This window comes from Oryza sativa, chromosome 3 (genome assembly GCF_034140825.1).
Source record: "Oryza sativa Japonica Group chromosome 3, ASM3414082v1".
NCBI classification, from domain to species: domain Eukaryota; kingdom Viridiplantae; phylum Streptophyta; class Magnoliopsida; order Poales; family Poaceae; genus Oryza; species Oryza sativa.
In genome coordinates, this window is record NC_089037.1 from 32517029 (window position 1) to 32543672 (window position 26644).

The window sequence follows — 26644 nt, forward strand, 5'->3', positions numbered from 1 at the left end:
TGAAGTAATTGTTGTCTTTTGTTCCACTATCTTAGCAGGCGAGGATAATACATCTCCGTGATGATTGATCTGGGCCGGTTTGGTGTGGATGATTGATCTCCCCATGAGCCCAGGCCTAAAACTAGCTAGATTGCTCCGTGGTTGTCTGTCACTAAATAAGCTGGGCCATATCAGTTAAGTGTTGATTGGGACACTAATGTAGTTCACCCTTTGTCAAGTTCGGAGGTACAGGCGTGCAGCCCAACTTCATGATTGAGTCCAAATAGCAAAATCTTAAAAAAAAAATGACCAGTAGGGGAATGACCACACTCATGGTATTTCACTAAGAAGAGCTCAACCAGAGCTCGGCTAAGAAAGGCCACGAAAGACAAAAGCTAGCCCCTATGGTTCGAGTCTTAACCCATGCTTTGAGGCCTAGCCCCAATGCCCCATATACGAGGTCCTGCCCATCATATGTCGGTTCACACATGCCAAGTAGAGGAACCAACAAGTGACCTTAATTTTTTACCTAATCTGAAATTCGCTCTATTAAGACCACTACAAAACCACTAGGCTACATGCCCCTTAGCTAAATAGCAAAATCTTATAAGTTCTCTCCCAAAATGCCAACTTGACACATATTCACTCCCAATTTAGTGATAGCAATGTAGGATATATATACTACTCCTCGTTTAGATTCCTTTTTCATTTGAAATGTACATGGTTCAAAAATGTTTCTTCACTCTAACTACACCCATATAATGATATTACACACTTTTTTCTTCGAAAGATCATGGAATGATATACACTTATCTAGTGGTTAATAGCCAAGTAAATAAGCCATGGACTGAAACTGACGTCTCATCAACGTAGTAACAAAAACATTTGTGGATCCCTTCTGGTTTCCACTCTGAAAGTGCACTGCGCATGCAACAGTGACGAGCATTTTCGTTCGCAAACTAAAGTACATGGCCAGCCTAACCGCGATATATATAGCATCTAAAGCCGTTAGATTGATGCATTTCTTCGGCCACAAAACTAAACGGGAATAAGGTTGATCAGAGCAATTATTGCACGCACAAAACAGTGATCTGATCTGATCTGATCTTCCAAAGTGTTGTAGTACTAGTGTGTCGGCTGTTCGGGGGCTTCCTCCTTAAGCAAGATTAACAAAAGAAAAGTTAAGAACTGAAGATTCAGGGTGCGTGGCTCAGGACATCACTTGACGCTTTGACAGCTCCGTTTGACGCTCGATCAGTCGATCTGCATGCAGCTACTATCTACTAGCACAGGACAGGAGATTCCGAGATTGCTCAACCACTGAAAATGGATCTAAATGCCTGTCATTTTCACGAGGTTTAGTCAGTTCTAGGTAGTTGAAAAGCGTTCCTCCAACCACTTGTCGGCAAAATTTGAAGTTCGCAACTTTGCAAGCTGTTAACAACTTTACTAGCACCAAACACAATGCGTGCAGCGATCTGGTGTAGCCAGTGATCATGCTCAGCGGCGAAAGCTAAGGGAGAAGTACTGGATGGAATATCTGCGTTGTGCAGTGAGTTGGAAGCTTGGAACAGACTGATGGTTACTCCCTTCCTTCTGATCTCTGAAAAAAAAGGTTAATGCCCAAGCCATTGGCCGATCAATCAAGCACAAATAAGCTCAGCAAGCTCTGCCGCGTACTCCAGTGCTGTGTCACGGGCGCTGACACATCAAGCCATTGATTCCGCAGAGCACGTCAAAATTCCATCCATCCTCCATGCCACCATGCCCAGGCACGCATGTCTGCTGCAGGTAGCCAAAACTGAAACTTAGAAATCCGTGTACGCGTCGCTTAAGTGCTTCGGCTTAAGGATGGGCATTCGGTCAGGCTGAAAAATTCGGTCTCGGTTTTTAGTTTTTTGGTTAGTTCGGTTTTTGAAAACTCAGGACCGAATTTCATCACAAAAATCTCATAACTGATAAATTCGGTCTCGGTTTCGGTCTCAGTCTGACCGAATTTTTTTCATAGCCACTGAAGAGTGCAGACGGAGGCGACGCCAAGGAGGTGCCGACGCCGGCGCTGGAGGCAGAGGCGGAGGGCGCCGGTGCTGGGCGGAGGCGGCGGAGGCGGCGCACATGGCGGCGGCGGCGGCGCATAGGGCGGCGGCGGTGCACAGGGCGGCCTGCGGTAGCTCCACCGTCGCCGTCGGGCTGCGGGAGCTCCACCGGCGTCGTCTCTGCAGCACCTGCACGGGGGATGGGGATGGGGATAGGGTATGGATGGAGAGGATGCTTGTGGTGGTGGGTGGATAAGGTTTTTCTTTTGCTGTGGTCTGTGGAGGTATTGGGCCTAATGGGCCAATGCAATATTTCGGTTTTTTGTCAATTCGGTTAACCGAGCCAAAAAACCGAATTGACCGAACTAAATTTGGTTAGCTGAAACTGCTGACCGAATTTGTGACCGAATTTTTCAGTCTCGGTTAGTTCGGTTTCGGTCTCGGTTATTTTGGTTCGGTTTTTCGGTTCGGCCTTTTTTCCCACCCCTACTGCGGAGAATGCAGCGCGATGGGCCTCCAATCTTTGTCCTGCCTAGCTCGCGGCGGATGTGTAGTTGCATGATCCGAGCAGATTTGTCGTGGCGGCGTGCGGTCAATATCGGGATCAGCGCAGTGGCCGACGGCGCGGACACCGGCAGAACGTAGCGGCCAGCGGGTTCGCGGTTGATCAAACGGCTGGGGGTGCCCGGTCCACGTCTCTTTGACGGTATACGTACATATTCATAATATCATATATTTCATTTGATATTTTTCCCTCTGTTTCATATTATAATTCTATTTGACTCTTTTTTTAAAGTCATTTTTTTCTAAATTTGATTAAGTTTATGTAAAAATTTAGTAACATTTACAACACGAAATTAATTTCATTTAAACTAACATTTAATATATTTGATAATATTTATGTTTTATGTCAAAAATATTGTCAAATTTTTCTATAAATTTAATCGTTCTTAAAAAAAATTAATTAGAAAAAAAATCAAAACAACTTAAAACGAAGTTTGAAACTGAGGAAGTACATTATCATATTTTAAGACGGTAATAGTTACTACGAAAGAGCAGCCCGATTAACGGAAAAGCAATAGAGAAGAACGTACGAACGTCGCGTGCGCGAAAGGAGGACAGAAAGAAAGATCGATCGATCGATGGATCGGCCAACGCGAGCGAAACGTCGTACACATGTACACACAGATCACGAGTTCACGGCTCATGGGTGTCGGCCCTTCTTTTGTCGAAAAGAAAAATTGTTGCGTGACTGAATGGAGATTTCAGATTTCTGCGTGCTCGGTTAGTTGATTACAAGTACTAGTTACTAGTATACGCAACAGAGACGTACGTCGTCTGCTGCGATCTCAATATCTCATGCTCACGTTTGGTGGTGGTTGCTGTTCGATCGTCCAGGTATTAATTGTCGAGCCATGCATCCACGTGCACAGGGTATCATGTTTAATTCGTGACTTACATGTCCTTTATGGTTGATGTCTCATTGGATTGATCATTTTCCTGGGAGATAATTAATTACTTACTCCTACTCCCTCGGTCCCAGAAAGAGACGATTTCTGGAGGGGAGGATTTGTCCAAAAAAAAGCAATTCCTCTACAGAAATCAAGAAAACTTCAAGTATATCGTATCATTATGGGCCCAAGTGGATAGCGAATTCTTTTTCTCTCGTTCACATTCACCCCACAAGAATCTTATCGCCTGCCCGTCTCTCGCAGTCTCGCATTTCTCTCTTTTTCTCTCACGTTTCTCTCCCGTTCCCAAATCGATTGCATCGATGTGGCGGCGGCGGAGGCGACGGGGAGACGCGGCTTCGTCGGCGGCGGCGGAGACGCGGAGGCCACGAGGAGACGTGGCGTCGTCGGAGGCGGAGGCAACAAATGGATGCTGCTTCGTCGGCGGCGGGGGCTTGTATGCCTAACTGCTTATCATCCCCGGAAGAAGATCTGATGCGGTTGCCTGATGCACGAGCTGCGTTGTTCTTGTGTTCATTGTGTTCATGCACTGCATTTCTTTTTCTTTGGGTTCTTGCCATGTTCATGCGTGCGTCAGATGCTTATGCAGAGAAATGACAGTAGCAATAGCAAATGGATGTTGTCACGGAGGGCATTTTCGCCTTTTCACGTGAGTGCTAAATTTGCATGGGAGGTACAGGAATCGCTTCTGGATGGAGGGAGTACCTGGTTCTGTTTAGGATCTAGTGCGTACTTTGTCGCAGTCAAATACGATTGGTGATGGTGAAAGTGAAACCTGCTTGATGTGAAATCAGTTTGTTTCCAACACATGTTCAGTTATGCTTTGCCCTGTTTTCACTTTAATACTACCTCCGTGTCAAAATAAGTGCAGCTATAAGTTTTCGCGTTCAACTTTAATCGTCCGTTTTATTTGAAATTTTTTTATAATTAGTATTTTTGTTCTATGAGATGATAAAACATGAATAATACTTTACTCGTGACTTATGTTTTGAATTTTTTTTAAAAAAAATTTTAAATAAGACGAACGGTTAAAATTAGGCGCGGAAAACCATAACTACACTTATTTTGGGACGAAGGAAGTACTACGCTAGTCTTATCCAGATCACTTTTAGAACTTGGGTGGTTAGATTAGATTCGGTCCAAATTTACTATGTGCAATTTGCTTATACGGCATACGCATGTCGTTCGCACAGGTTAATTAGTAGTACTACTGATAATTATAGTGCTCTGCCTCTGCCTCACCTGATGATGATGCCTGAACAAGATCTACAAATTGCATATTTTCACACACTTTTTAATAGTATCAGTATCATGTACTACACCAATACTACAATAGTATACTGTACTGCTGCTATGAGTAACAATGTACAGTAAGGCTGCAGAGATGGAAGGAATACTAAGCTGTAACCATACAAAGAAAGGACAAGCAAAGCACATAATAAAAGAAGCCAACATCGCGAGCAGTGCAGCTGTAGTATTGTACACGCACATGGACGGGACAAAGTCTGACCGAGTTGACTCGGCGTGACATTCTTAAACACAATAAAACAGACTAACCACACATCGTTAACACACTAGTTAATCAGCCTCACCTCGAGACCAGTTAACTAAGGATTAAGAACTGCACACACATACTCCCCGTCTAAAAAAAAGACAAAACCTAAGATTTTATGTCCAACTTTAACTGTCTGTCTTATATGAAATTTTTTTATAATTCATATTTTCATTATTGTTAGATGATAAAACATGATTAATATTTTATGCGTGACTTGTCATTTTATTTTTTTTTATAATTTTTTAAAATAAAATGGACGGTCAAATGTTGGGCATGGAAACCAGGGTTTGTTTTTTTGGACGGAGTAGTACAGCTTCTACTTTATGTGTCTACACTCTACAGTACAACTGTACAAATCCTACTCCTACGGAGTACATAGTAGCAGGCATATCTTCAGTTTACTCTTGTTAGACTATTACCCGGAACAGTGGCTGCGTCTGCGTGCATGCATGCCGGACACCTGCATCCGGCCGTACGTCAGTTGTCACGTTAACATCTGTTTCAGCTGATTCACAGGTGAAACCACTGTTCCTGCACGCTTTCCTTCTCTTATCGCCATTCACAGCAGAGTGGTCACATTCTCGCATTGTCACATGCCATGAGAGAGAGAGATACTCCACATACGCCTGGTTTTCAATTTCAGACATCCACCATGCTTTGAATTTTGCTGGTATTTTGGTTTGTTCTGATTATATATATATATATATATATGCGCCCATATCAATTCATCCATGTGGAATATATCATTGGCGATATCTTTGTGCGTGAAAACAGTCCAAATCGTTGTTTAATTATTTTATATACATGTACCTATTCATGCCTTTGGAAACAAAAAAAACTCTAGTAGAGTATCTATCCAAATATTTAAAAATTTTAAATCTGAATTTTCTAGCTAGGTTAGTGCATGGGACGAGGATAGTGAGGCCAATCACGTAGAGCATAAACTAAGCAGCAGGAGCACATTTCCCTCTGCAAGCACTTGTTTTTTCAGCCTCGAACGGAGGCCGGCCGTGCGTTTTCTCTTCATCGCGTTGGGGAAATGGAAATGATGGTGTCAGGCCGTTTCCCTACGTCGTTCTCCGCAGGTTATACTATGTATTATCGTCAAGTAGGCAAACTGAAAGCCATCCTCTGTACCTTCTTTTTCCAAAAATAAAAAAAATATAGTAGTATCTTCGCTTTTTAATATACGGCGTCGTTAACTTTTTTTTTTATACGTTTGACCATTCGTTTTATTTTTTTAAAAATATGTAACTATCATTAATTTTATCGTGACTTAATTTATTGTTGAATATTTTTTAAGCATAACTTTTTTTATTTTTTTAAAAAATTGAATAAGAAGTATATGCATGAATGGTAAAACTTTTATATCTCCATTAATTCATGGTTTAAAAGTTAATAAAAAACTAACCAATATCTATAATTTAGAATTTGGCTAAGCCCGATAAGCAAACAACGAGATGATCACACAATAAGAGTCTATAAATACCATAATTTAATAAAAAAAGTGTTTTTTATTTGTAAGAATGAGGCTAGTTTTGCCCTAAATCAAACTATTATATATGTGACCAAATCTGTGGATGAGAGTATTGATATTTACCATATCAAATAAATAAATAACGAGAATATATTTTACAGCAATCTAATGATGCTCTTTTGATATCATAAACAAATATTATTATTTTCTCTCCAAACATGACTAAAACTGGAGTTGCTTATAAGAGTAGGATGTACTCGTATGTGTTTGAAGTGATAAGTGCGTTGTGTTTATGCGAGCTTTTTTGTTTGTACTGTAGGAAAAAGAACTGTCATAACTGAAAATGAAATAGGCTTGTTGCCTTATTGGGAATACTAGATGATGCTCCACGCTTTGCTGCGGGATATATGTTAGATATTGTAGAAATGATTAAATAATTTGGATTAAAATATTGTGAATATGATTTGAGAAGGATGATTTAGCATGTGTATTTTTAATTTTAGAATAAAATAAATTATAGATATAATTACTATATGTTTGCATATTAGTTTTAGAAGTGCTAATAAATACTATATTTATATATTGAGTTTTATAGATATTTAGTGGGTATTAGCTTTATATAAAGAAAAGATACGGAGTACAACCCCGTTTTCTTCATTTCCAGTTAAGCATGGAAAATTTTCCGTTGGAGACCAGCTAGCTGGAAACGGAACGGAACGAGTTGACGGCGTCGCCGGTGGCCATGGCTCCCCATCACCGCGCGCGCTTGCCGCCGTTACTTCCTCCTCCATGCGGGGCCATGCCCCACAACCCACACGCTTTATTCCGTCCCGGCCTTTTCCGTTTTTACCCTTCCCCCACCACCACTCACCACCTCCCCCCTCCCCCTCGCCTTCTCCCCGTTTCACTCCACTTCACTCGCACTCCGAACCGAGTCGGCCGCTCCGCTCCTCCTCCTCCACTTTGTCCGCCTCGGCCGCTCGCTTCCCATCTCGAAACCCCAAATCCCCACGCCAACGCGCGCGGAGATTTCCTCGAGATCTGCCGCCATGGTCGCCGCCGGCGCAGCGGCGGCCGCGGCGGCCGCGCCCAGGGTGAACCCGTCGCCGTCCCCGCACCGCCGCCGCGCCTCCTCCGCGCTCTCCCCGTCCAAATCCGCCAACTCCAACGCCAACGCCAATGCCGACGCCGCCAGGGGCGGCGGCGGCGGCGGCGGGAAGCCCAAGGGTAAGGCCGTCCCCTCCCGCTACCTCCTCGCCCCCTCCTCCAAATCCACCTCCACCTCCTCCTCCTCCACCACCACCACCAACTCGTCGGCGACCTCCAACTCCACCTCCACCTCGGCCTCCACGCCCTCCCGCCGCTTCGCGTCGCCGCTCCCGAGGCGGTCCTCCTCCGTCGACCGCCCGCGCCCCACGAGCAATGCGGCTGCTGCTGGTGGTGACGCCTTGGGGCCCAATGGCGCTACCACCACCACCACGAGGAGCCTCTCTGTTGCTTTTCAGGGCCGCGCCTACTTCCTGGAGACCAGCAAGGCGAAGCCGGCCACCTCCCCTTCGCCGGTGCGGCGGCCGGTGGCGGCGGCGTCCACCACGCCCGAGAGGAGGCGGCCCAGTATGGGCACAGTGCCGGAGAGGGGGAAGGTGTTTGAAGGTGGTCATAGCCAGCAGAGGTGGCCAATGTCGGCGAGGGCTGCCCATGGGTTCGAGGGGAATCCGCTTACCAAGAGCTTGGACTGTTCTCTGGACAAGAGGGGTGCTGCTGTGCTGGCTGCTGTGCGCTCACTGCGGCAGTCAATGGTGTTCGAGGAGGGGGTGCGGCGCGCCTCGTTTGATAGCGGTGACTACTTGATGTCATCGGACACAGAGAGTGTGTCATCAGGGAGCAATTCTGGGTCTCAGGATGCAGGCATGGGCAGAGCACGCTCGTCCCCAAAGGGGATGAGTGTGCCTGCGCGGTTCTTGCAGGATGCTGCGGCCAGCAGGCCGAATCGCCTTGCAGATCCAAGCACACCATTCATGACACATAGCTCTGGGTTTGCATCATCTCCCAGGACAGCACCAGTCAAGAAATCGTTGCTGAATGGCTTTGTTTCGTCTCCACTGAATAGGCCAATTAGGCAGCCTTCACCAAGTAAGCTTGTAGGATCACGGAGGATGTCAAGCCCATCCCAACCAAGGGGCTCTGTGGGGGTGAGTGCATCATATGGAGATCAGCATGGAAGAAGTTCATCTGGTTATGGGTTGGATAGTCAAGTGAAAAGGAGGTGGCTTGGGTGTAGTAAGGTTGACTGTGAGCACCTATTGAGGATTTTATGCAATCGACATTTGCAGTGGCGGTGTGTAAATGCACAGGCTGATGCTGCACTTGCCGCGCAGAAGATGACTGCAGAGGTGAGTTTATCACATGTTCACTCTGCTATTTGACAAATTGATGTGAATACTCAACATGCTATCAGCTTTTCCATTGCAATTTGTGAGGCGGTCTGTTCCTGTGCAAGCAAAATCCGTAATATATGTATCTAGAGATTTATCTCTATGCATGTTGATGCACATTTGAAAATTAGCACATATGCTTGTGGATTTTAGACTTTACCTCATTCCTGCCAATCTAGTAGTTTCACTGATAACTTGTGTAAAATACAATTCATTGAATCCAAGGAGATGGGTTTCATACCATGGCTTGTACTAGTACACAAGGTTGTTTGCTCATGCTTATAGTGTGTACATCATCATATTTGAGTAAATTTAATAACTTCTTGACCATAGATACACCAAGAAACGTATAACTGTCAATCATATGTCTGGTATTTTATCAGTTTTGTTTTCAAGTGAACAATTGTTGCCATAGCATGGAAAATAAAGAACGGACACAAGGCTTTTAAGTTCTTTTAAGGCTTTAGTTCAAGATGTATTTGAATATTTAAAAATTGGAGCTTGAATTTTGCATTTGAGTCAGACAGTCTGTCTATCATCTATAAGTGGTTAATCGAAGGAGCCAAGTGGCCATCTTTAATCATCACTACACCTAGATAAAAAAAGAAAGGTCCATACCGGCCAGATTATTTAAGGCAATGTTATGTTTTCTGCCTTATTTATTCGTTTTCTGCTAACATTTCGTTCTTTCTTTTTTCAGAAATACTTAAGTGATGCATGGATTACTACCTTAGGAATGCGTAAATCTGTTGCTCTTAAAAGGTTTCAGCTACAACTATTCCGGAACAATTGGAAACTCATGACAGTTCTAAAGGGACAAGTAAGAACTGTATCTTGTTTCTTCTGCAAGCTTGGGTTTACTGTTTTTGTTACAGCTTCACATAGCCAATATTTTCTTGGTTAACTTTAATACTTATTATGATTCCTGTTAATTCCTCCCATTACCTTGAAATATCCTGCTCATTTGGTTGGCAGACATTGTTAGCAAGAGAATTTTTTACCAACAGGAAATAGAAGACTCTGAAATTACTCTAGGACGAGCTAGTTCTATTCAGGATTATCTGAATACAGATTTCCTTTGTTTGCATAACTGCTCCACGCGGGCCTTTTCTTTTCACATAATGGCCTTTGTTCAATACATTGCACATGGCCCTTTCATGTGCATAACTGTAAAGTTGAAAAGGAAAAGGATCAGCATGTGGCCTCTGCAGTGGGACAGAGACAATCTACAGTATCATTCTAGGTCATAGCTTGACCTGGTAGAACTATTAGCTTTCTGTAATAGCTTTGAATTTCAGTTCTCAACACTATCTTGTGACAGAAATTCTGATAGAATTTGATTTATACAGATGGACTTTCTGGAGGAGTGGTCTTTTTTAGAGAGGGATCATGCAAATTCTTTATCTGGGATTGTGGAAGCTCTAACGGCCACCATTCTTTGCCTTCCTGTTACTGATGGAGCAAAGGTTGGCAATAACTTGTCAACTAATAGCTAATTTACTTTCATGTATTTCTACTTGCCGATAAAATCTCTGATCCTTCTTTGTACTTTCTCACTTGCAGGCTGATATCCAAGATGTCAAAAACGCTGTTGGCTCTGCAGTTGACATCATGCAGACAATAGGAAGTTCAATATGTACTTTGCTCGCTAAGGTACTATTTGTTTTATATTTCTTTTATTCATTTTTATGCATAGTGAGTTACTTATCTACCGATTACATTTCCTTATGTTAATGATAACATTATCTCGATAACATATTTAGCACCCTATAGACACCTTTGATTTTTTGTCATGACAAAAGATGTACATGTAGTTCTTTCCATGGATATATAAGAAAATTTCGAAGTCATCTGATCTGTTGAATGGTTGGATTGGGCAATATCATCAAGAATTTATGTCGATTAGGCTGATCCTAGTCAACCATACTAGATCAGATGGCTTCAACAACCTTGTTGAGCTTCTGATTTATGAATAGAAGGCTAGGATAAACGCAGGTCGTTTTGTCTTACTTTTGTAGTTGGGTCAAATTGGAATGTTACAAATTCAATTCATTTCAGAGCTTCATGCATTGCCACAAACTGTCCAAACGATTGTGCCATGCATGGATTCTTAAGAGGATTTAATAAGAACAAAATTACATATAGCAACTTTTAGGCTTGTGGAAATATATATATTCTGAAGGCTGCAGCTTTCTTCCGTTTAGCTGAGTAATCTGTCACTGTGCAGCTATCTGGGACAAGTATTTTGGTTTCTGACCTCGCAAAAATCGCTACACAAGAGCGCACTTTAATGGACCAATCCAGAGAATTGCTGTCCACACTTGCATCAATGCACGTAAGTGATACAACCTTCTCGGTTTTATTCCCATTATGTACACAACTGTTAGAACGATTATTCTAATTTGCCCATCACGACTATGATCAAACAGGTCAAATACTGTAGCCTACAAGGGCAAAGAGTACAGACGACAACTCACAGGAGGCGTGTGCGTTCGTAGAGCAGACAACTCTTGACTCACTAACCGAAGAGTGTAGGTGCAGTTGCAAAATCTGGTTGGCTTGCTGGACACCGAGCGATCAGACTCTTCTGAAGAAGCTATCGTAGTCTGCCGATACAAGTTCTAGCGCTCTTTTGGCCCTTTTTTTGGTTCGGTAGGTTCTTATTGCTGAGTTGAGCTATGCCAAGCCTATGTAGAACAGATTAAATGCAACTTGTATATAGCTGTAATTTTAGGTGAGCATTAGGTCTAACTAATTTAAGGGTTCTTTTTTTGTTCGTTGGATGACCTTCCGCCGTCGGCGCCATCAACCATGTCAATGCAATGCAGTATATCCTCTATTCTTCTATGCCAAATGTTAGGATCTAAACCTAGCTGGTTTCACTCTTGGCAGCCATCATTCATTTCTTGTTCCCGTGGAATATGACATGGTGAACACCGTTTGAGAGCAGCAGCATAAATGGAGCAGTAACACTCTACTCACGGGGAACGGGATGCATGCCACAGCCATTACAGCAGTGAGCTGTTCCCTGCCTTGCCTCCTTGCCCAGCTGCTGACATCTCATCTCCCAAGCCGTTGAGTGCGTACGAACGGTTACGCCGGGGAGCCCTCGGCACGGCAGTGGACGCCGACGTGAAGCCTGTGCCGGCCAGAGACGGCGTCAATTTGATGGAGAAAGCACGGCCAAAGCCGCAGCCGACACACTGGGCTGTGGCACCCGGACACACACAGCCCGACCAGGGATGGGTTAGTTAGTTGCTTCCTCTCGATCTTGCTACATTGCTGCGTCGTCTTCTTTGCCGTGTGCTTGTCTCCTCCACTCGAAAGGGGTTCTCGAAGATTCTAGACAGACTGCGTGTGCTTCGCGTGCAAACCATGTTCGAGATGAATTTTGGTGAGCCATGTTGAGATGTTAAGCCTAGCAAGGCGGCCGGCGCCGTCAGAGAATCGGAGATGATACAACGCCACCGGCCGGGTCGCCTTCAGATCGGCCTGGTTGTTCCACTCCAAGCTGTCGCGGATATTTGGCACAGCTCCAACTTTAGCTCCCATCTCTCCTGGAGTTATAGCTCAGCCAAATAATTTCAGCTCCATCTAAAATGGAGCGAACCTGGGTGGAGATCTCTCACAAAATGAATTAGATAGTTGTAACTGGGGTCTGTTTGGCACAGTTTCAACTACAGCCTAGCCAAACAGTTTCAACTACATCTAAAATAGGAGTGGACCTAAGTCGAGCGCTCTCACAAAATAAACTAGAGAGCTGGAGCTGGGTTTAGACAGCTCCACAACTCCACTCTAGACTCAACTCTAGAGCTAAATTTAGAAGTTGGAGCTTACCAAACATGCTCTAGGTTTAGGTTTCGATTTTGCTATATATTTGTCGACAAATTTTCCCCCCAAAATTTGACAGATGTAATTACAGTACAATCGTAGTGTAATTACACTGTAATTTGCATGTAATTACACTGTAACTATAGTGTAACTTGTATGTAACTTTCAAAAATCTCTCCGTTACATGTTATTTCGGTAAAATGGAGGTCGTGGGAACAAATTCTTTCACATATGTGTGTGCTATGATTTGTTTTCTTCCTCACCAAAACAAATCTTGTAATAGATCCAACGATTCAAAATTATGTGAAACTTACATATAAGTTACACTGTAGTTACATGCAAGTTACAGTGTAATTACATATAAGTTACAGTGTAATTACACTACGATTGTACTATAATTACATCTGTCAAATTTTTAGGGAAAAATTTGTCGACAAATATATAGGTAGTCCCTTAGGTTTAGGCTGCTCCGTAACTTCACTTCGGACTCAAACAAAGGCAACGCGGGGACTTTACATTGGATCGCACCAAATGGGCCATCACTCATGGGCCGGCCTTTATACTTTCGGCCCACTGTATCTGTGGTACAAGATCCCATTAGGCTCACTGTCCCAGTACGGTTAGTATTATTACAGAGACAGTACGGCATTAAGGACAATAATGCGCAAGCAGATAGATTTTTAATACCCCTACATGGAAATGCTATGCCAATAAGGAATATTGATATTTGGTTTATATTGATATTTTTGCACAATAAAATATCAATATTTTGCTTGTATTAATGGCAAAATAAATTTCATTAATACAAAACTTTTTTTTTATTAATCACAAAACGTGCTGGCGGCGACGGCGCCGCGACGCCAGGTCTGGCGCCCCTCATCAGATCCGGCCCCCCTTGTTTAGATCTAGCCTAACCTGCGCGGGAGGGCGGCCCCCCTAGTCGACGGCGGCGGCGAGACGGCAGGGCGATGGTGGAGGCCGGTGAGACAGCGGGACGTGGCTGTGGAGGTGACGGTGCAGACATCTGAGGCGAGAGATTGGCAGGAGGGGTGTGACGACACGACGGCGACGGCGGCCACACCCATGCGGTAACTTTGGCGGAAGGAGGAGACGACGACAGGGATGGAAGAAGCGGGGTGCCGGCTGGGAACGCCATCGGTTGAACGGCGGGCACGACGAGGAGGCCGAAGGCGGTGGACATTGCAAGGAGGTGTAGCCAACAGCAGAGGCCGGTACGGTGCGAAGGCTGGCCGGTACGCGCTGATAGAGGATTGATGGTAGTGGAGCAATGGTGCGTCAGCTGCGGTAGGCAGGCGGCGGGTGAGTCACGCCCAGAAATTTAGCCCAAATTTCCAGACTATTTTGTGTATTAAATCCCTGTCCAGAACCAGCCAGGGTACACAAAACGACAAGTAATAAACAGTTCCAAACGTAAACAAAGCGTAAAATACTTACAGAAGAGGCACTTAGTCCTCACACCAAAACAAAACGACAGCAGCGAAAAAAGGCGATCCAGCGGGGCTTCAGCTCCACTCCACAGGCAAAACTCAACTGGGGTCTGAGCCTTGGTCCTCTAACTCCATCTTTAGCTCAGAAGCACTACACTTCTGAAAAAGGGGGAATAATAGCAAGACTGAGTACAACCACCGTACTCAGCAAGCCACACCAACGATGCAGACGTGCAAGGGGATACAAGGATGGCTTGTGGCTATTTGCATAAAGGCGGTTGTAAAACATTTTATTGAGCAAAACAGTAAAACTGTTGAGTAATTAAAGTAACATTAAATCTCCACTTATCAACGCTACACCACGTTGAACAGGCCCAACCAACCCACCTGAACTACAGTGTATTGGGTCGATTTATTAAGATGGGACTAATCACGGTGAATCTGGTCGATCGCCCATAACCGCGGGCACGGCTATTTGAATAGTTTTACTCTGGCCAGAGGTGCACAACTGTACCCACAAGACACAACCCACCGACATGTCACCGCGTCATCATGTGCCCATGATGCTCACGTCACCATGTCGAGTGATTGTGACGAGACCCTTCGCATAACCCTCCCCTAACCATCCACACCACGCTAAGGTTTCACCCCCACTCCTCAAAAGGCAGTGGGCGGTCCCCTCTTGCGCCGCGGTGAATCCGGCAGCTGGACAACCGGACACCCCGGCCGACCCAACTCCATCACGCCCACCCTCGCCACCGGTGCCTAGGAAAGGGTCGAGCTATACTTCAGATCAAGCAGTTACCCACTCCCGCTTGTGGCAAGCGCTGTAAGACTTCCAGGGTTTCCCGTGAACCGGTCCTTAATTGCCATGGGTGCAACTCACAAAACCATGCACCCACAGCCCACCATTCAGTCACATTTTAGTTGGATAATTACGACCATGAAACATGGCCAGATGTCTCGAGCACGCAGCTCAACAAGATACTAGAATGTCTAATACTGCAATTATCCCATCGACTGAGCTAGTGGTAATTAAGCATGGCTAAGCATATAGTTCTAGCTAGGTCATCAAAGTAACACAAGCTAGGCGATTTATTACCCACGGTTGACAAAGGACAGATATCAAGTAAACATGGCACAAGCGAGCAGATAGGTAAAACCCTGACCCCATGTAATTAGCAAAACATGCATATTTATTTGCAAACAGTAAAACATTTGTAAATTGGGATCAACATGCTCAAGGGGAATGTGTGACTTGCCTTGCTTCTTCACTTGGATCTTCTGAACTCTTATCCTTGCGACCGCAGACTTCCGAAACGACGGATTCTACACGCTAACACGCAAAACGAGGAAAAACTCTAATAAAAACCAAGGAAACAGTACGTAAAAACTAAACAAACATGTAGAGCTCAATTTTAGATGAATTTTGCAAGTTGAATGGCTCAATTCGGAGTTCGAATGAATTAGATATGAATTTTAGAAGCTTTGAGCCATTTAAATGGATTTCTATAATTATTAATGATTTATTGCGCAATTATTAAATATTTTCACAAAGGAAAAGGACCGCCGCTGACGTCAGCAAGGGGCGCCGGCGCCGACAGGTGGGTCCCAGGCGTCAGCGGCTCAAGGGGGCTCGGTCCACCATGGACCGGGATCACAAGGGCGGTCCACCGCCCGTCCACGGGATGGACGGCCCAGATCGGCCCAAGCCGATCGGGCGGCTGAGGAGAGCGGTGGCCAGGCACGGGCACAGCCGGGGCTGGCCCGACCAACCATAGAGGGCGGCGGGGCGCAGTCACCGGCGACGGCGGGCGGCGGGCGGCACAGGGAGCGGCGGCGCGCAGCGCGGGAAGCGGCGAGAGGAAACGGAGGCAGTGAGGGAGAGGGAGGTGGCGGAGCTCACGGAGGGGCACGGCGACGGCGAGAGCAGCCGGCGGAGGGAGGCGGCGGCGCTCCACAGGTCGACAATGAGGAGGGGCTCCCGGCGGCGGAAGGCGGCGATCGGGCGGCGGATGGGGAAGAGCGGGACGCGGCGAAGCCGGCGATGCAGCCGATGCGTCGCAGCGGCAGCCGGGGTGAAGGCGAACGGCGACCGGAGGCGGAAAAAGGCGGCCGGTAGGGTGGTATGGCGGGGAGGTGGTTCTGGTGGTGGAGGGGAAAAAGGGATCGGTGGCCGGGCTTGCCCGCGCGGCGGCAAAGCCGGCTGCGGTGGTGGCAGGGCGCGGGAGCGGCTCAGGCGGCGACGACATGCGGCTGGAGGCGGTTTAGGGTGGTGGCGACTCGGGTGCATGGTGGAAGGGGAGTTTCGGCGGAGGTTTGTGCAAATGGAGCGGTGGCCGATGTGCGGCGAGGCATGGCGAAGCCGGCGGTGTAAGCGGCGCAGCGCGGCGGTGGCTACGGCGACGGCGGCGTGCAGCCGGAGCTCGCGGGAAAGCAGCAGAGCGCGGGCTCGCGCGGGGAACACGGGAGAGGTAACGAGGAGCTCGGGGAGGAGAGGGAAACGGAAGAGGAGAGCACGAGGGTGCTTTTTATAGGCTCGGGGAGGAGAAATCGTGGCCGGACATGGCGGATTTGAAGCGGCAACGGCCGGCGACGTGGGCGACATCGTGGGCGAAGTGGGGCTCGATTTGGCACCAAAAATTGGTGAAAAGTGGGGGATTTGGTGGAGGAGGTAGAGGGGAACCGATTTTATGCGGTTTGGGCGCGAGGGCGCGAGCGGGAGGAGCCGGAATCGGCGGCGACGTGGGTGGCAATGGCGGCAATGGCGGTTTCGGCTCTGGAGGCCGAAGGTAGAGGAAGGACCTGACAGGTGGGGTCGTCGGGCCCACCTGTCGGGGAGGGAGAGAGGGAGGAGAGCCAGGGGGTTATTTAGATTTTGCGCGAGGGGAAATTGATCGGGCCGAAAAGGGAGGGGTCGGCCCGAGAGGGAGAAGGGAAGGAGAGAGGGGCGAGCGGGCCAAGGAGGGGGAAAAGATCTTGGGCCGAAAGCGGCCCAAAGACAAAGAGGGGAAATTTTATTTGTTTTCTTTTTATTTTAATTGATTAAATGAAATTTGTGCTATTAAAATTATTTCTTGAGCTCCGAAAATTCACGGGAAATTTCAGAGAGTATTTTAGGGCACAAAGAATATTACAAAATATTCCCGGCCAATGATTTTTAAGGGAAAATTTTAATTCTCCCAATAATTCACTTGATTAAGTTGATTTAACTTTTATTTAATTTCTAGAAGATGTATTATTAATTGATTTTTATTCCCGAACGAAAATCGAGGCGTTACAAAACCTAGCCCGGTCTTGGCCGGGCCGGCAACAAAGACGCTTTTGAGCATCGCTCTCCCTCTTGAGGGTGTTGTTATTCCATCCCATCTCCTCTCGTGGGGCTGCCGGGTGAAAACCCAGTCTCGGTTCTCTTTGGGACCTCGATGGACGGCGGCGGCAATGGTTTCATCGCTCCTCTCCCTGGAGATGTCGTCTTGGCAATCCCCTTGCTAAATTCCTCCCAGACTTCCGGTGCAAACTCGCTCTAGATTCCAGTCCTCTTGTATCAGCGCCCTAGCTTATGCAAGTTGGCCACGTCAGAGAGCCTAGGTGGGAGAGCGGTTCCATTCTTCTCTCTCACCCTCTCTCCCTGAATCCTAATGATGTGGATAGAGTGTAGTTTTGCGTCGGTTGTTAGGGTGAGTTTTTGGGCGATCTCAGCTGTAGCTTCTTTGTGGGCCTAGCGGCGGCCGGGCATGCTTAGCGCTGACCAGTCTGATGCTAGCCTTCTCCCGGGTCGGTGTGTTGGTGCTATCGATGCGTGGGTGGTGGTTATTTTTTTCCCCTTTTCCTGGTTATGACCTCTAAGTATTGTAATCTTGTAATTTTTTCCTACTCTATCAATATGAACTTCGTTCAAAAAAAAAAGTTTTTTGCCTGTCTATCCAAGTTTTTGCCTGTCTATCCATTTTAGCGTAATCCATAGTTGTTGAGGCCTTGCCATTTTCATGCGAAGGCATTACCAGTTTCCTCTTTTTAGAAATTTCGTTCTGTTCTGGACTACCATGGAGCCTCCCATCACCAAGATTCTTTTTTGAAACCCCCCATCACCAAGATTCCTCCCTTAATGGTGTATCGGTTTCTTGTCCAGTGAAAGAATTAACAAGCTTCTCGGCACCACTAGCGATATGCAAAACTTCAGCAGGAATGACAATTTTTTGCACAACTTTAGGGTTCAACATGCCATTCTTCATCTCTGAATCTGCTACATGATATCAGTCATAGCATCTTCTACAGGTGTGCTGATAATGTCCTGCAGATTGACTTCTGTCATGGACACATCAAGCGGATCTTCTTGGCGGTGAGAATCCTCAGTCCGGTCGTTAGTGCCATATCTGAATTACCTGTATCCTGCTGCTCAACAACAATGGAGAGTCAATTATCCCATTGCTTAATGTACTTATCATGGTAAGTAGACCAATCCGCATCCGCTTTTCTCTACATTGTAACTCGCTCAACTGCCTCAACTGGGCCTGGGATGTGCTGTATCATCCCAAATTGTAGCAAGACATGATCAGGTACATGTATTTCCACAATTTGGAAGCAGATCAATGGAGTTCTTGATCGCCAAACTGCAGATCCAAATTTGCATAGGGCAGACAGCCCAACAATCAGACTTGGCGTGTACGGTTCCCATGTGATAACACAACGATAGCATTGTACTTCTGTGTAGCCAAACATACCTGGTGATGTGATATAGTATCTAAATATCTAATCCATGCATGTAAAACTCATGGTCCATGGACCGAACATTTTCACGGTTCTTGAAGGGTACATTCCACCTAGTTATGAGAAGATGCAGATGTTCATACAAGTGAGAATGAATTCCACCTAGTTAAAGAAGTTTTAGCTAGAAAACCAAAAGAGATGTAAAAATGCATACATTTGTGGGTTGATTACTGCATGCTAATCAGGAGAACACGTGTCACAGTGCACCTGAATGACTGAATCCTATCTTGACGCTGCAATCTGGATCGGAATTAGGAAACGGTGACGACTGAACTTAAGCGCAAAACATTTGTACACCTCAGCGGATCGCACAGCCACCCAACCAACCAAACAAGTGCCTCCCTGCCAAAGTCCCAAAGAGGCCTCCTGGTTTCCCAACGCCATGCACATTTGCCAACCAAACGCTCAGCCACAAGGACGCCTCGCGTTGGGCCGAACAGCCCACTTCTCCATCGCTGGCTGGGCCATGAGTGCAACCTGGGCCGAAGATTTTTCACGCTCTCTCTCTCTCTCTCTCTCTCTCCTCTCCTCCTCCTAGCCGAGCTGAGCGGCGTAGGTCGCGGAGACCAACCCACCCATCCCTCGCGCCGGAAGAGAGGTACATGGCCTGGTGCGCCGCGCGCAGCCGCCTCCTCCCCCTCGCCACCGCGCCGCAGCTGCTCCGCCGCCTCCTCCTCTCCTCCGCTGCGGCCCCGCGCTACGCGCACCCCCACCACCACCACAGCAACAGCCGCCGCCGCCGCCGCCCCCTCGCCCCCACCGTCTACGCCGCTGCCGCGGCAGCCGCAGCCGAGGCGCCGCTCCCCATGCCGCCGCGCATCGGCCGCGCCACGCGGCACCCCGGGGGCGCCGCCTCCGTGGCGCGCGTCTACGCCGACGCCAACTCCCAGCGGCCCAAGGAGTACTGGGACTACGAGTCGCTCGACATCGAATGGGGGTATGTATGAGCCATGGTGGTGGCGGGGGAGCTGATCTCGAACCTCCAGATTTGGGGGCTAGGGTTTGTGCTCTAATGGGGATGCACTTTGTTGTGCGTGTGTGTAGGGAGCAGGATGGGTACGAGGTGCTGCGCAAGCTTGGGAGGGGGAAGTACAGCGAGGTGTTCGAGGGATTCCGGCCCGGGGGTGACGAGAGGTGCGTTATTAAGATCCTCAAGCCCGTCAAGAAGAAAAAGGTAGGCTTTGCCCTCATCAAAATGTAGTATGCCTCTGCGGTGGAACTTTCAATTGTATGGTCCAAATTTAGCTTCCCCACAGATGTCTCAGTAATATTTGTCATTTCTGTTAGACTTACATTGCCTGCTTGAGGAATCTAGGGTACACATGAGCATTAGGAAATGCAGTTTAGGCTGATTCCTCAGCTGGTCGTAGGAGTTTGGGATGATGTGGCTCCATGAGTGTTATTTTGCCTTGTGTGATAAACAAAATCAGTAGAAAAACTTGTCACTTTCAAATCTTATCGATGTTAAGTCTTATTAGAGGAAAGTGTAGTTCAATGAGGTAGGTGTTATGTTTTTTGCTTGGTTGCATAGTGTTCTCGTTGCATCTTTTACTATAGTTCATGTGTATTCTTAGCAATCCTTACTGAATTCTTTTATGATGATGCAGATAAAGAGGGAAATAAAGATACTTCAAAACTTATATGGCGGACCGAATATTGTAAAGCTACTTGATGTTGTCAGGGATGATGAATCGAAGACACCTAGTTTGATCTTTGAATATGTCAACAATACTGATTTCAAAGTACTCTACCCAACACTATTGGATTACGATATCAGATACTACATTTACGAATTATTAAAGGTAATAATCTGAATTGCAGAATCCTATGTCTGTAATAATCAATGTTTTTATTTATGCTATCTTGTCTATGGAACATTTCTTTGTACTGATGGTATTTTGAGAATTTTACATGCTTGGTTCTAATTTCTAAGAATGTATCATATCATTAGGAGTTTGGTACCAACTTGTCAGATATAATCCACTGCTTATGTATTTTTCTTCAAACATCACAATGGATCGTAGGAGGTTACGGAGTAAAATAATGGGACTGAAATCTATGCTCATGTATACTGTATGCTGATAAATAATTAATTTAAATTGTCATGGTAGTTTTTATTCCTAGATACCTTTCCTGTTTAAAGCTCATATGCATAGAAAGTGGTATGATGGATGGGTCGATTGCGTCAATATGACTTGGACAAGGTTTGGAAGATAAAACGATAGTTTGCCTACATGACAATGATGTAACACATCTGTTCGGGAAGTTGGGGTTATGTTCCTATCGATTGAGGCGCGTGTGCAAGCACCCAGAAAGAAGTTTTGCTTAAAAAAAATGTAAAAGGGGAACAATCTTCAATGGCCGTGCGAGCAATCATCATTAATAAACCTCTGGTTGAATTAATCATGACATTTTGAATAACATGTCTATTGGAGCCAGCCTTGTAAATTCTAGCGAGTTCAAATTAATTAAATCAATACTAGAGAATAAATAGTAGTAAATAAGATTAGCACGGGGTATCTACTACACAACATCAACTACATTACTTCTTAATTTTTCTTCGAAATCTATTCTGTAGCATTTTCTGACCTGTAGGTTATCTGTCCGACCAGTCTCTTTAGTAATGTAAGCATGACATTTGGCAGGCTTTTACCGTGATGTCTTTTGGCCAAAGTTTGCATCGTGTAAACTTAACTTGCCAACGATAAGGACAATCACAGTGCACTATGCAGACATTTGAGTCTATTGCAAATTATCTGTAATGCTTCTTGGTTCTCCTGTTTTGAAACTTTCAAAGAGAGTGAACATACTACCGTTTATATGTATTTTATAACTGTGATAGATATCAGAAGAGACCATATTTCACATATTCATAAGCAGTGAGAATGAAATTAGTTCACTTGATTTATTTTGGAAGAACCATAAAAGGCAACAGTTGATGTTGTCAAGTTTTGGTATTTTTCACATCTATTTTGTTCTGTGGGACTACTTCTGCCAGATTAAATTCTGCAAACCAGATTCCCATGTTCTCGATTAATGTGCTAACGCGGTTTACAATCAAGCCCTCATCCTATTTACATCAGAGATCAGACTACCTTCATTTTGATGGTCTTTAACTTATCCAGGTGTGTCTGTAGGCACTAGATTATTGTCATTCACGAGGCATCATGCATCGAGATGTCAAACCTCACAATATCATGATTGATCATGAGAAACGCCAGCTTTGTCTTATTGATTGGGGTCTAGCAGAGTTCTATCATCCCAAGATGGAATATAATGCTAGAGTTGCTTCAAGGTTAGTCTCCCTTGCATTGGAAGTTCAATGTTTCAGACTTGTTCAGCTTATTAAGAAGGAACTTCACTTGCATGCCTAACCCTCTGAGATCCTTTTATGTTGGATCTGTATTTGAGGAAATTTCAAGATCTCTTTTCCATAACTCAATGGAAAGGGTCATGCAGGGAGTGAGATTCACTTCATTGTATGGTACCATTCACATATAGTTATAGGATAATTTCATTTACAGCAAGCTTTCTTAATAATTTCATTATTCCCCACTCAAGCTGATCCAGTCGGTTGCTATTCTATAGTATCTTCTGTAAATTTCCCATCCTTGACTTACTGCATGTGTGTGCTCTCGTGCTGTGTTATTGACAGATCTTATAAGGGCCCTGAACTTCTTGTGGATTTGCTAGATTATGATTACTCGTTGGATTTGTGGAGCCTTGGTTGCATGTTTGCCGCAATGGTAAGTGCAAGTTTAGGGTCAGCCATTTATCTTTGATAACAGAACCTTATTGATATACATTATGGTAATCTTAACAGATATTCCGAGTCGACCCTTTCTTTAATGGTCAGGATAACTACGACCAATTAGTCAAAATTACCGAGGTATGTCTGTCCGTAGCTTCTTAAACTTCTAAGTATTTCTGGCAGCTTTCTTGTGTTGATTTATGCTTGACTTGTGCTTTGGGACATGTTTAGCTAGGGTTATCTTTAAATTTAGTAAGATTTTCTGTTATAGCTCTAACAGAAATGCTTTAGCTACCTACTGAATTGAAGTAGGAACTTTTTCTATTTGGTAACTGTGACCAAACCACTACGTATACAGATGTTTACCTGCCTTGTGCAAAGAAGCAAGGCTTCGCAGTGCATTTCTCAGAACTGAAGCAGCTACTGATTACAAAAAAATGTTTATTGTGAATGATATATGCAATATGTCATTATCGTAGGTTCTTGGAACAGAAGATTTCTACAATTACCTTGAAAAGTATGGTCTTGAGCTTGACCCGCAGCTTGAAAGACTTGTTGGAAGGTCATGCATTACTTTGGATAATCTTAAATATACATCATTCTCATAACTTAGCATGATCTAACTGAATATTATTTGCTGCAGACATAATAGGAAGCCATGGTCAATGTTTGTTAACTCGGGGAACAGACACCTAGCAAGCCCTGAGGTGATTTGCGTTGCCTTTCAATCAACCTACTGGCTTAGTCATCTCTTATTTGATGTATTTTGACATGTTTCTACCTATATAGGCTATTGATTTTGTAGACAGGTTGCTTCGCTACGATCACCAGGAAAGGCCTACAGCAAAGGAAGCCATGGTGACAATCCCTCTCCTACTTTATAGAAGCATATGCCATAGAAATCCTAAATATATGTGCTCTAAATGCATATATTTGCTGTGTGCAGGCTCATCCATATTTCAATCCAGTGAGAAGCACTTAAAACGGCAGGAAGAGTGCCCAATAGTGGTATGCGGCATATTTGACAATTTTTGCTACGGTGTCAAATATATAGAGGGAATTTAATTTTCAAGGCTGTATGGTTTATCCAGAATAAATCCTTGACCAACATGTAACCGTCACATCATTTGTGTGAATTAATTCATTCCTCTCTGCTAACTTGTTTTATGATCAGTTTTTATCAATAATAATTCATCTCTGCACTTTCATCACCTATAAATGTTCAGCCCCCATTCGTATTCCCAATTATTTGCTCAGATGTTACTTCATTATTGGAATCCGGCGTATCTCATTGTATGTGGTGGTAGCTCTGGTTTTTTGTCTGATGGTGCCTGTATGCTTCTGGGCTTCTCGGCCACTGATATTTTGGTATGCTATGGTTCCCGATTATCCGCGCCCTGTTCTGCTGGGACTTGTAAGCATCTGATAATCTGATATGCCTTCGCTCTAGTCAATTTTTCAGTTATCATGGGACTCTGACACACTCTGAACCTGGCAAAATAATTTTTTTTATATATTTTGTAAATCGATAATTGCATATTCCCGTCAGAGAATTCAGAAGATGCCACGGTGCAGTCGATTCGGGTACTTGGGTCCCCCGCTGTTCATGTACCTCTACTAGTATCATCAGTATCACGACTTGTCAAAAGAAACTGCTCTGCCACCATGTTCTTGCGAATCAGATGAACACTTTGTCACGTACGGTTCCATTGATCCATTCCATCATCTTTGATCCACGCCTTGCCAAAGGTAAAAACACCCTTTTTTGAAGTGCTCTGCTCCTACGTTGTTCGAACGGGATAAGGGCTCTGTGTTCTCGACTTTACAGATGTAGTGAGGACTCATCTTTCTTTCTCCAGATGCTACCACAGTGAAATCTGAGAAAAGTTGCAAACCAAAACAAAAAAGAAGGGTGAAAAGTTGGGCACTTGGGCTCTCGAGCCTGTCCCCTACCACAAACCTCTCTGTCTCTCTCGTACACCTCTAACACACGCTTGTCGAGTCGAAACGGCCGGGCTTATCTCCAAGTGCAAGCCCTGCCACCACCACCCGTTCAGGACTTTCAGGTGGAAAAAAAAATCATGAAACATAAGCAGCCTTTTGAACCCACAAGGCCACAACGGCACAACCAATTGCCCCAAGCCCCACTCAATCAGAGATGCCTTCCCCTAACCATTTCGTTATTATTTTTCTTAAGAAAAAACTCAAGAAGGTTTTAAATAGATCATGCTGTTTACTTGGTATCATTCGTCTCATTTAAAAATTTATATAAAAATATAAGTCATACCTAAAGTTTTTTAATGATAAATCAAATCATAATAAAATAAATAACAATTAATTTTTTAGAAAAAAAAATCTAAAAATGCACCAGCGGTTCTTAAACTTGTCAGGAAATTTCACTTATGTAACATCCCGGCCTAGGGCTTAATATGATTAATAGAATACTCATATCAACAAGTTGCAACTTCTTTTCCGGAAGTCAATCTCCAAAGAACTCCAGGGTTAAGCGTGCTTGGCCTGGAGCAATTTGGGATGGGTGACCGACCGGGAAATTCTTCCCGGGTGCACACGAGTGAGGACAAAGTGTGCAGAAAAGACATGTGTTGGTCTGTGAGGGCAGCGCGGTTTCACGGGCGCGTGTGTCGCAGTTGCGCAGGCATGGTGCGCATGGCTGGTACTGGACACATGGACGTGCATGGCACATGCGCTGGTACTGGACACATGGACGTGGCCAAGAGAGGACGTTCCTGGCCTAGGGTTGATCGACGGGGGCGTCGATCTCTCTTAAGGGGGTGAGGGTGTAACATCCCGGCCTACGGGCCTAGGGTTGATCGACGGGGGCGTCGATCTCTCTTAAGGGGGTGAGGGTGTAACATCCCGGCCTACGGGGGCGTCGATCTCTCTTAAGGGGGTGAGGGTGTAACATCCCGGCCTAGGGCTTAATAGGATTAATAGAATACTCATATCAATAAGTTGCAACTTCTTTTCCGGAAATCAATCTCCAAAGAACTCCAGGGTTAAGCGTGCTTGGCCTAGAGCAATTTGGGATGGGTGACCGACCGGGAAATTCTTCCCGCGGTTTCACGGGCGCGTGTGTCGCAATTGCGCAGGCATGGTGCGCATGGCTGGTACTGGACACATGGACGTGCATGGCACATGCGCTAAGAACTCCAGGGTTAAGCGTGCTTGGCCTAGAGCAATTTGGGATGGTTGACCGACCGGGAAATTCTTCCCGCGGTTTCACGGGCGCGTGTGTCGCAATTGCGCAGGCATGGTGCGCATGGCTGGTACTGGACACATGGCGCGTGTGTCGCAATTGCGCAGGCATGGTGCGCATGGCTGGTACTGGACACATGGACGTGCATGGCACATGCGCTGGTACTGGACGGGTTAAGCGTGCTTGGCCTGGAGCAATTTGGGATGGGTGACCGACCGGGAAATTCTTCCCGCGGTTTCACGGGCGCGTGTGTCGCAGTTGCGCAGGCATGGTGCGCTTGGCTGGTACTGGACACATGGACGTGCATGGCACATGCGCTGGTACTGGACACATGGACGTGGCCAAGAGAGGACGTTTCTGGCCTAGGGTTGATCGACGGGGGCGTCGATCTCTCTTAAGGGAGGGTGTAACATCCCGGCCTACGGGGGCGTCGATCTCTCTTAAGGGGGTGAGGGTGTAACATCCCGGCCTACGGCTTAATAGGATTAATAGAATACTCATATCAATAAGTTGTAACTTCTTTTCCGGAAATCAATCTCCAAATAACTCCAGGGTTAAGCGTGCTTGGCCTGGAGCAATTTGGGATGGGTGACCGACCGGGAAATTCTTCCCGCGTGCACACGAGTGAGGACAAAGTGTGCAGAAAAGACATGTGTTGGTCTGTGAGGGCAGT

At 45.6% G+C, this 26644-nt stretch overlaps 2 protein-coding genes and 1 long non-coding RNA gene across 3 annotated transcripts; all 3 read left to right on the forward strand.

The window, feature by feature from the left end:
- The first annotated feature begins 1636 nt into the window (after positions 1 to 1636).
- Positions 1637 to 2760, forward strand: LOC136355808 (uncharacterized). The gene is made up of 2 exons (XR_010740267.1): positions 1637 to 1770; positions 1988 to 2760. It is a non-coding gene; the product is annotated as an uncharacterized lncRNA (long non-coding RNA).
- Positions 2761 to 7420: 4660 nt separating this feature from the next.
- LOC4334205 (QWRF motif-containing protein 2) lies at positions 7421 to 11801 on the forward strand. Its single transcript, XM_015773286.3, has 6 exons — positions 7421 to 8912; positions 9655 to 9774; positions 10304 to 10420; positions 10518 to 10607; positions 11182 to 11289; positions 11384 to 11801. The coding sequence occupies exons 1-6, from the start codon at positions 7569 to 7571 to the stop codon at positions 11450 to 11452; spliced, it is 1848 nt and encodes a 615-aa protein (XP_015628772.1). The 5' UTR covers positions 7421 to 7568; the 3' UTR covers positions 11453 to 11801.
- A 7738-nt stretch (positions 11802 to 19539) lies between these two features.
- On the forward strand, positions 19540 to 23965 carry LOC4334206 (casein kinase II subunit alpha-2-like). The gene is made up of 10 exons (XM_015772634.2): positions 19540 to 19940; positions 20048 to 20177; positions 20611 to 20805; positions 22141 to 22298; positions 22659 to 22749; positions 22827 to 22892; positions 23234 to 23316; positions 23398 to 23461; positions 23544 to 23612; positions 23701 to 23965. Exons 1-10 carry the CDS (start codon positions 19606 to 19608, stop codon positions 23734 to 23736), a joined length of 1227 nt encoding a protein of 408 aa, XP_015628120.1. The 5' UTR covers positions 19540 to 19605; the 3' UTR covers positions 23737 to 23965.
- Positions 23966 to 26644: the final 2679 nt, after the last annotated feature.

Coding starts and splice junctions, on each gene's coding strand:
- LOC4334205 (XM_015773286.3), top strand. CDS start 7,569: ATGGTCGCCGCCGGCGCAGCGGCGGCCGCGGCGGCCGCGCCCAGGGTG. Junction 9,775..10,303: donor TGACAGTTCTAAAGGGACAA/GTAAGAACTGTA, acceptor TGATTTATACAG/ATGGACTTTCTGGAGGAGTG. Junction 10,421..10,517: donor CTGTTACTGATGGAGCAAAG/GTTGGCAATAAC, acceptor TCTCACTTGCAG/GCTGATATCCAAGATGTCAA.
- LOC4334206 (XM_015772634.2), top strand. CDS start 19,606: ATGGCCTGGTGCGCCGCGCGCAGCCGCCTCCTCCCCCTCGCCACCGCG. Junction 20,806..22,140: donor ACATTTACGAATTATTAAAG/GTAATAATCTGA, acceptor GTGTGTCTGTAG/GCACTAGATTATTGTCATTC. Junction 23,462..23,543: donor GACACCTAGCAAGCCCTGAG/GTGATTTGCGTT, acceptor CTACCTATATAG/GCTATTGATTTTGTAGACAG.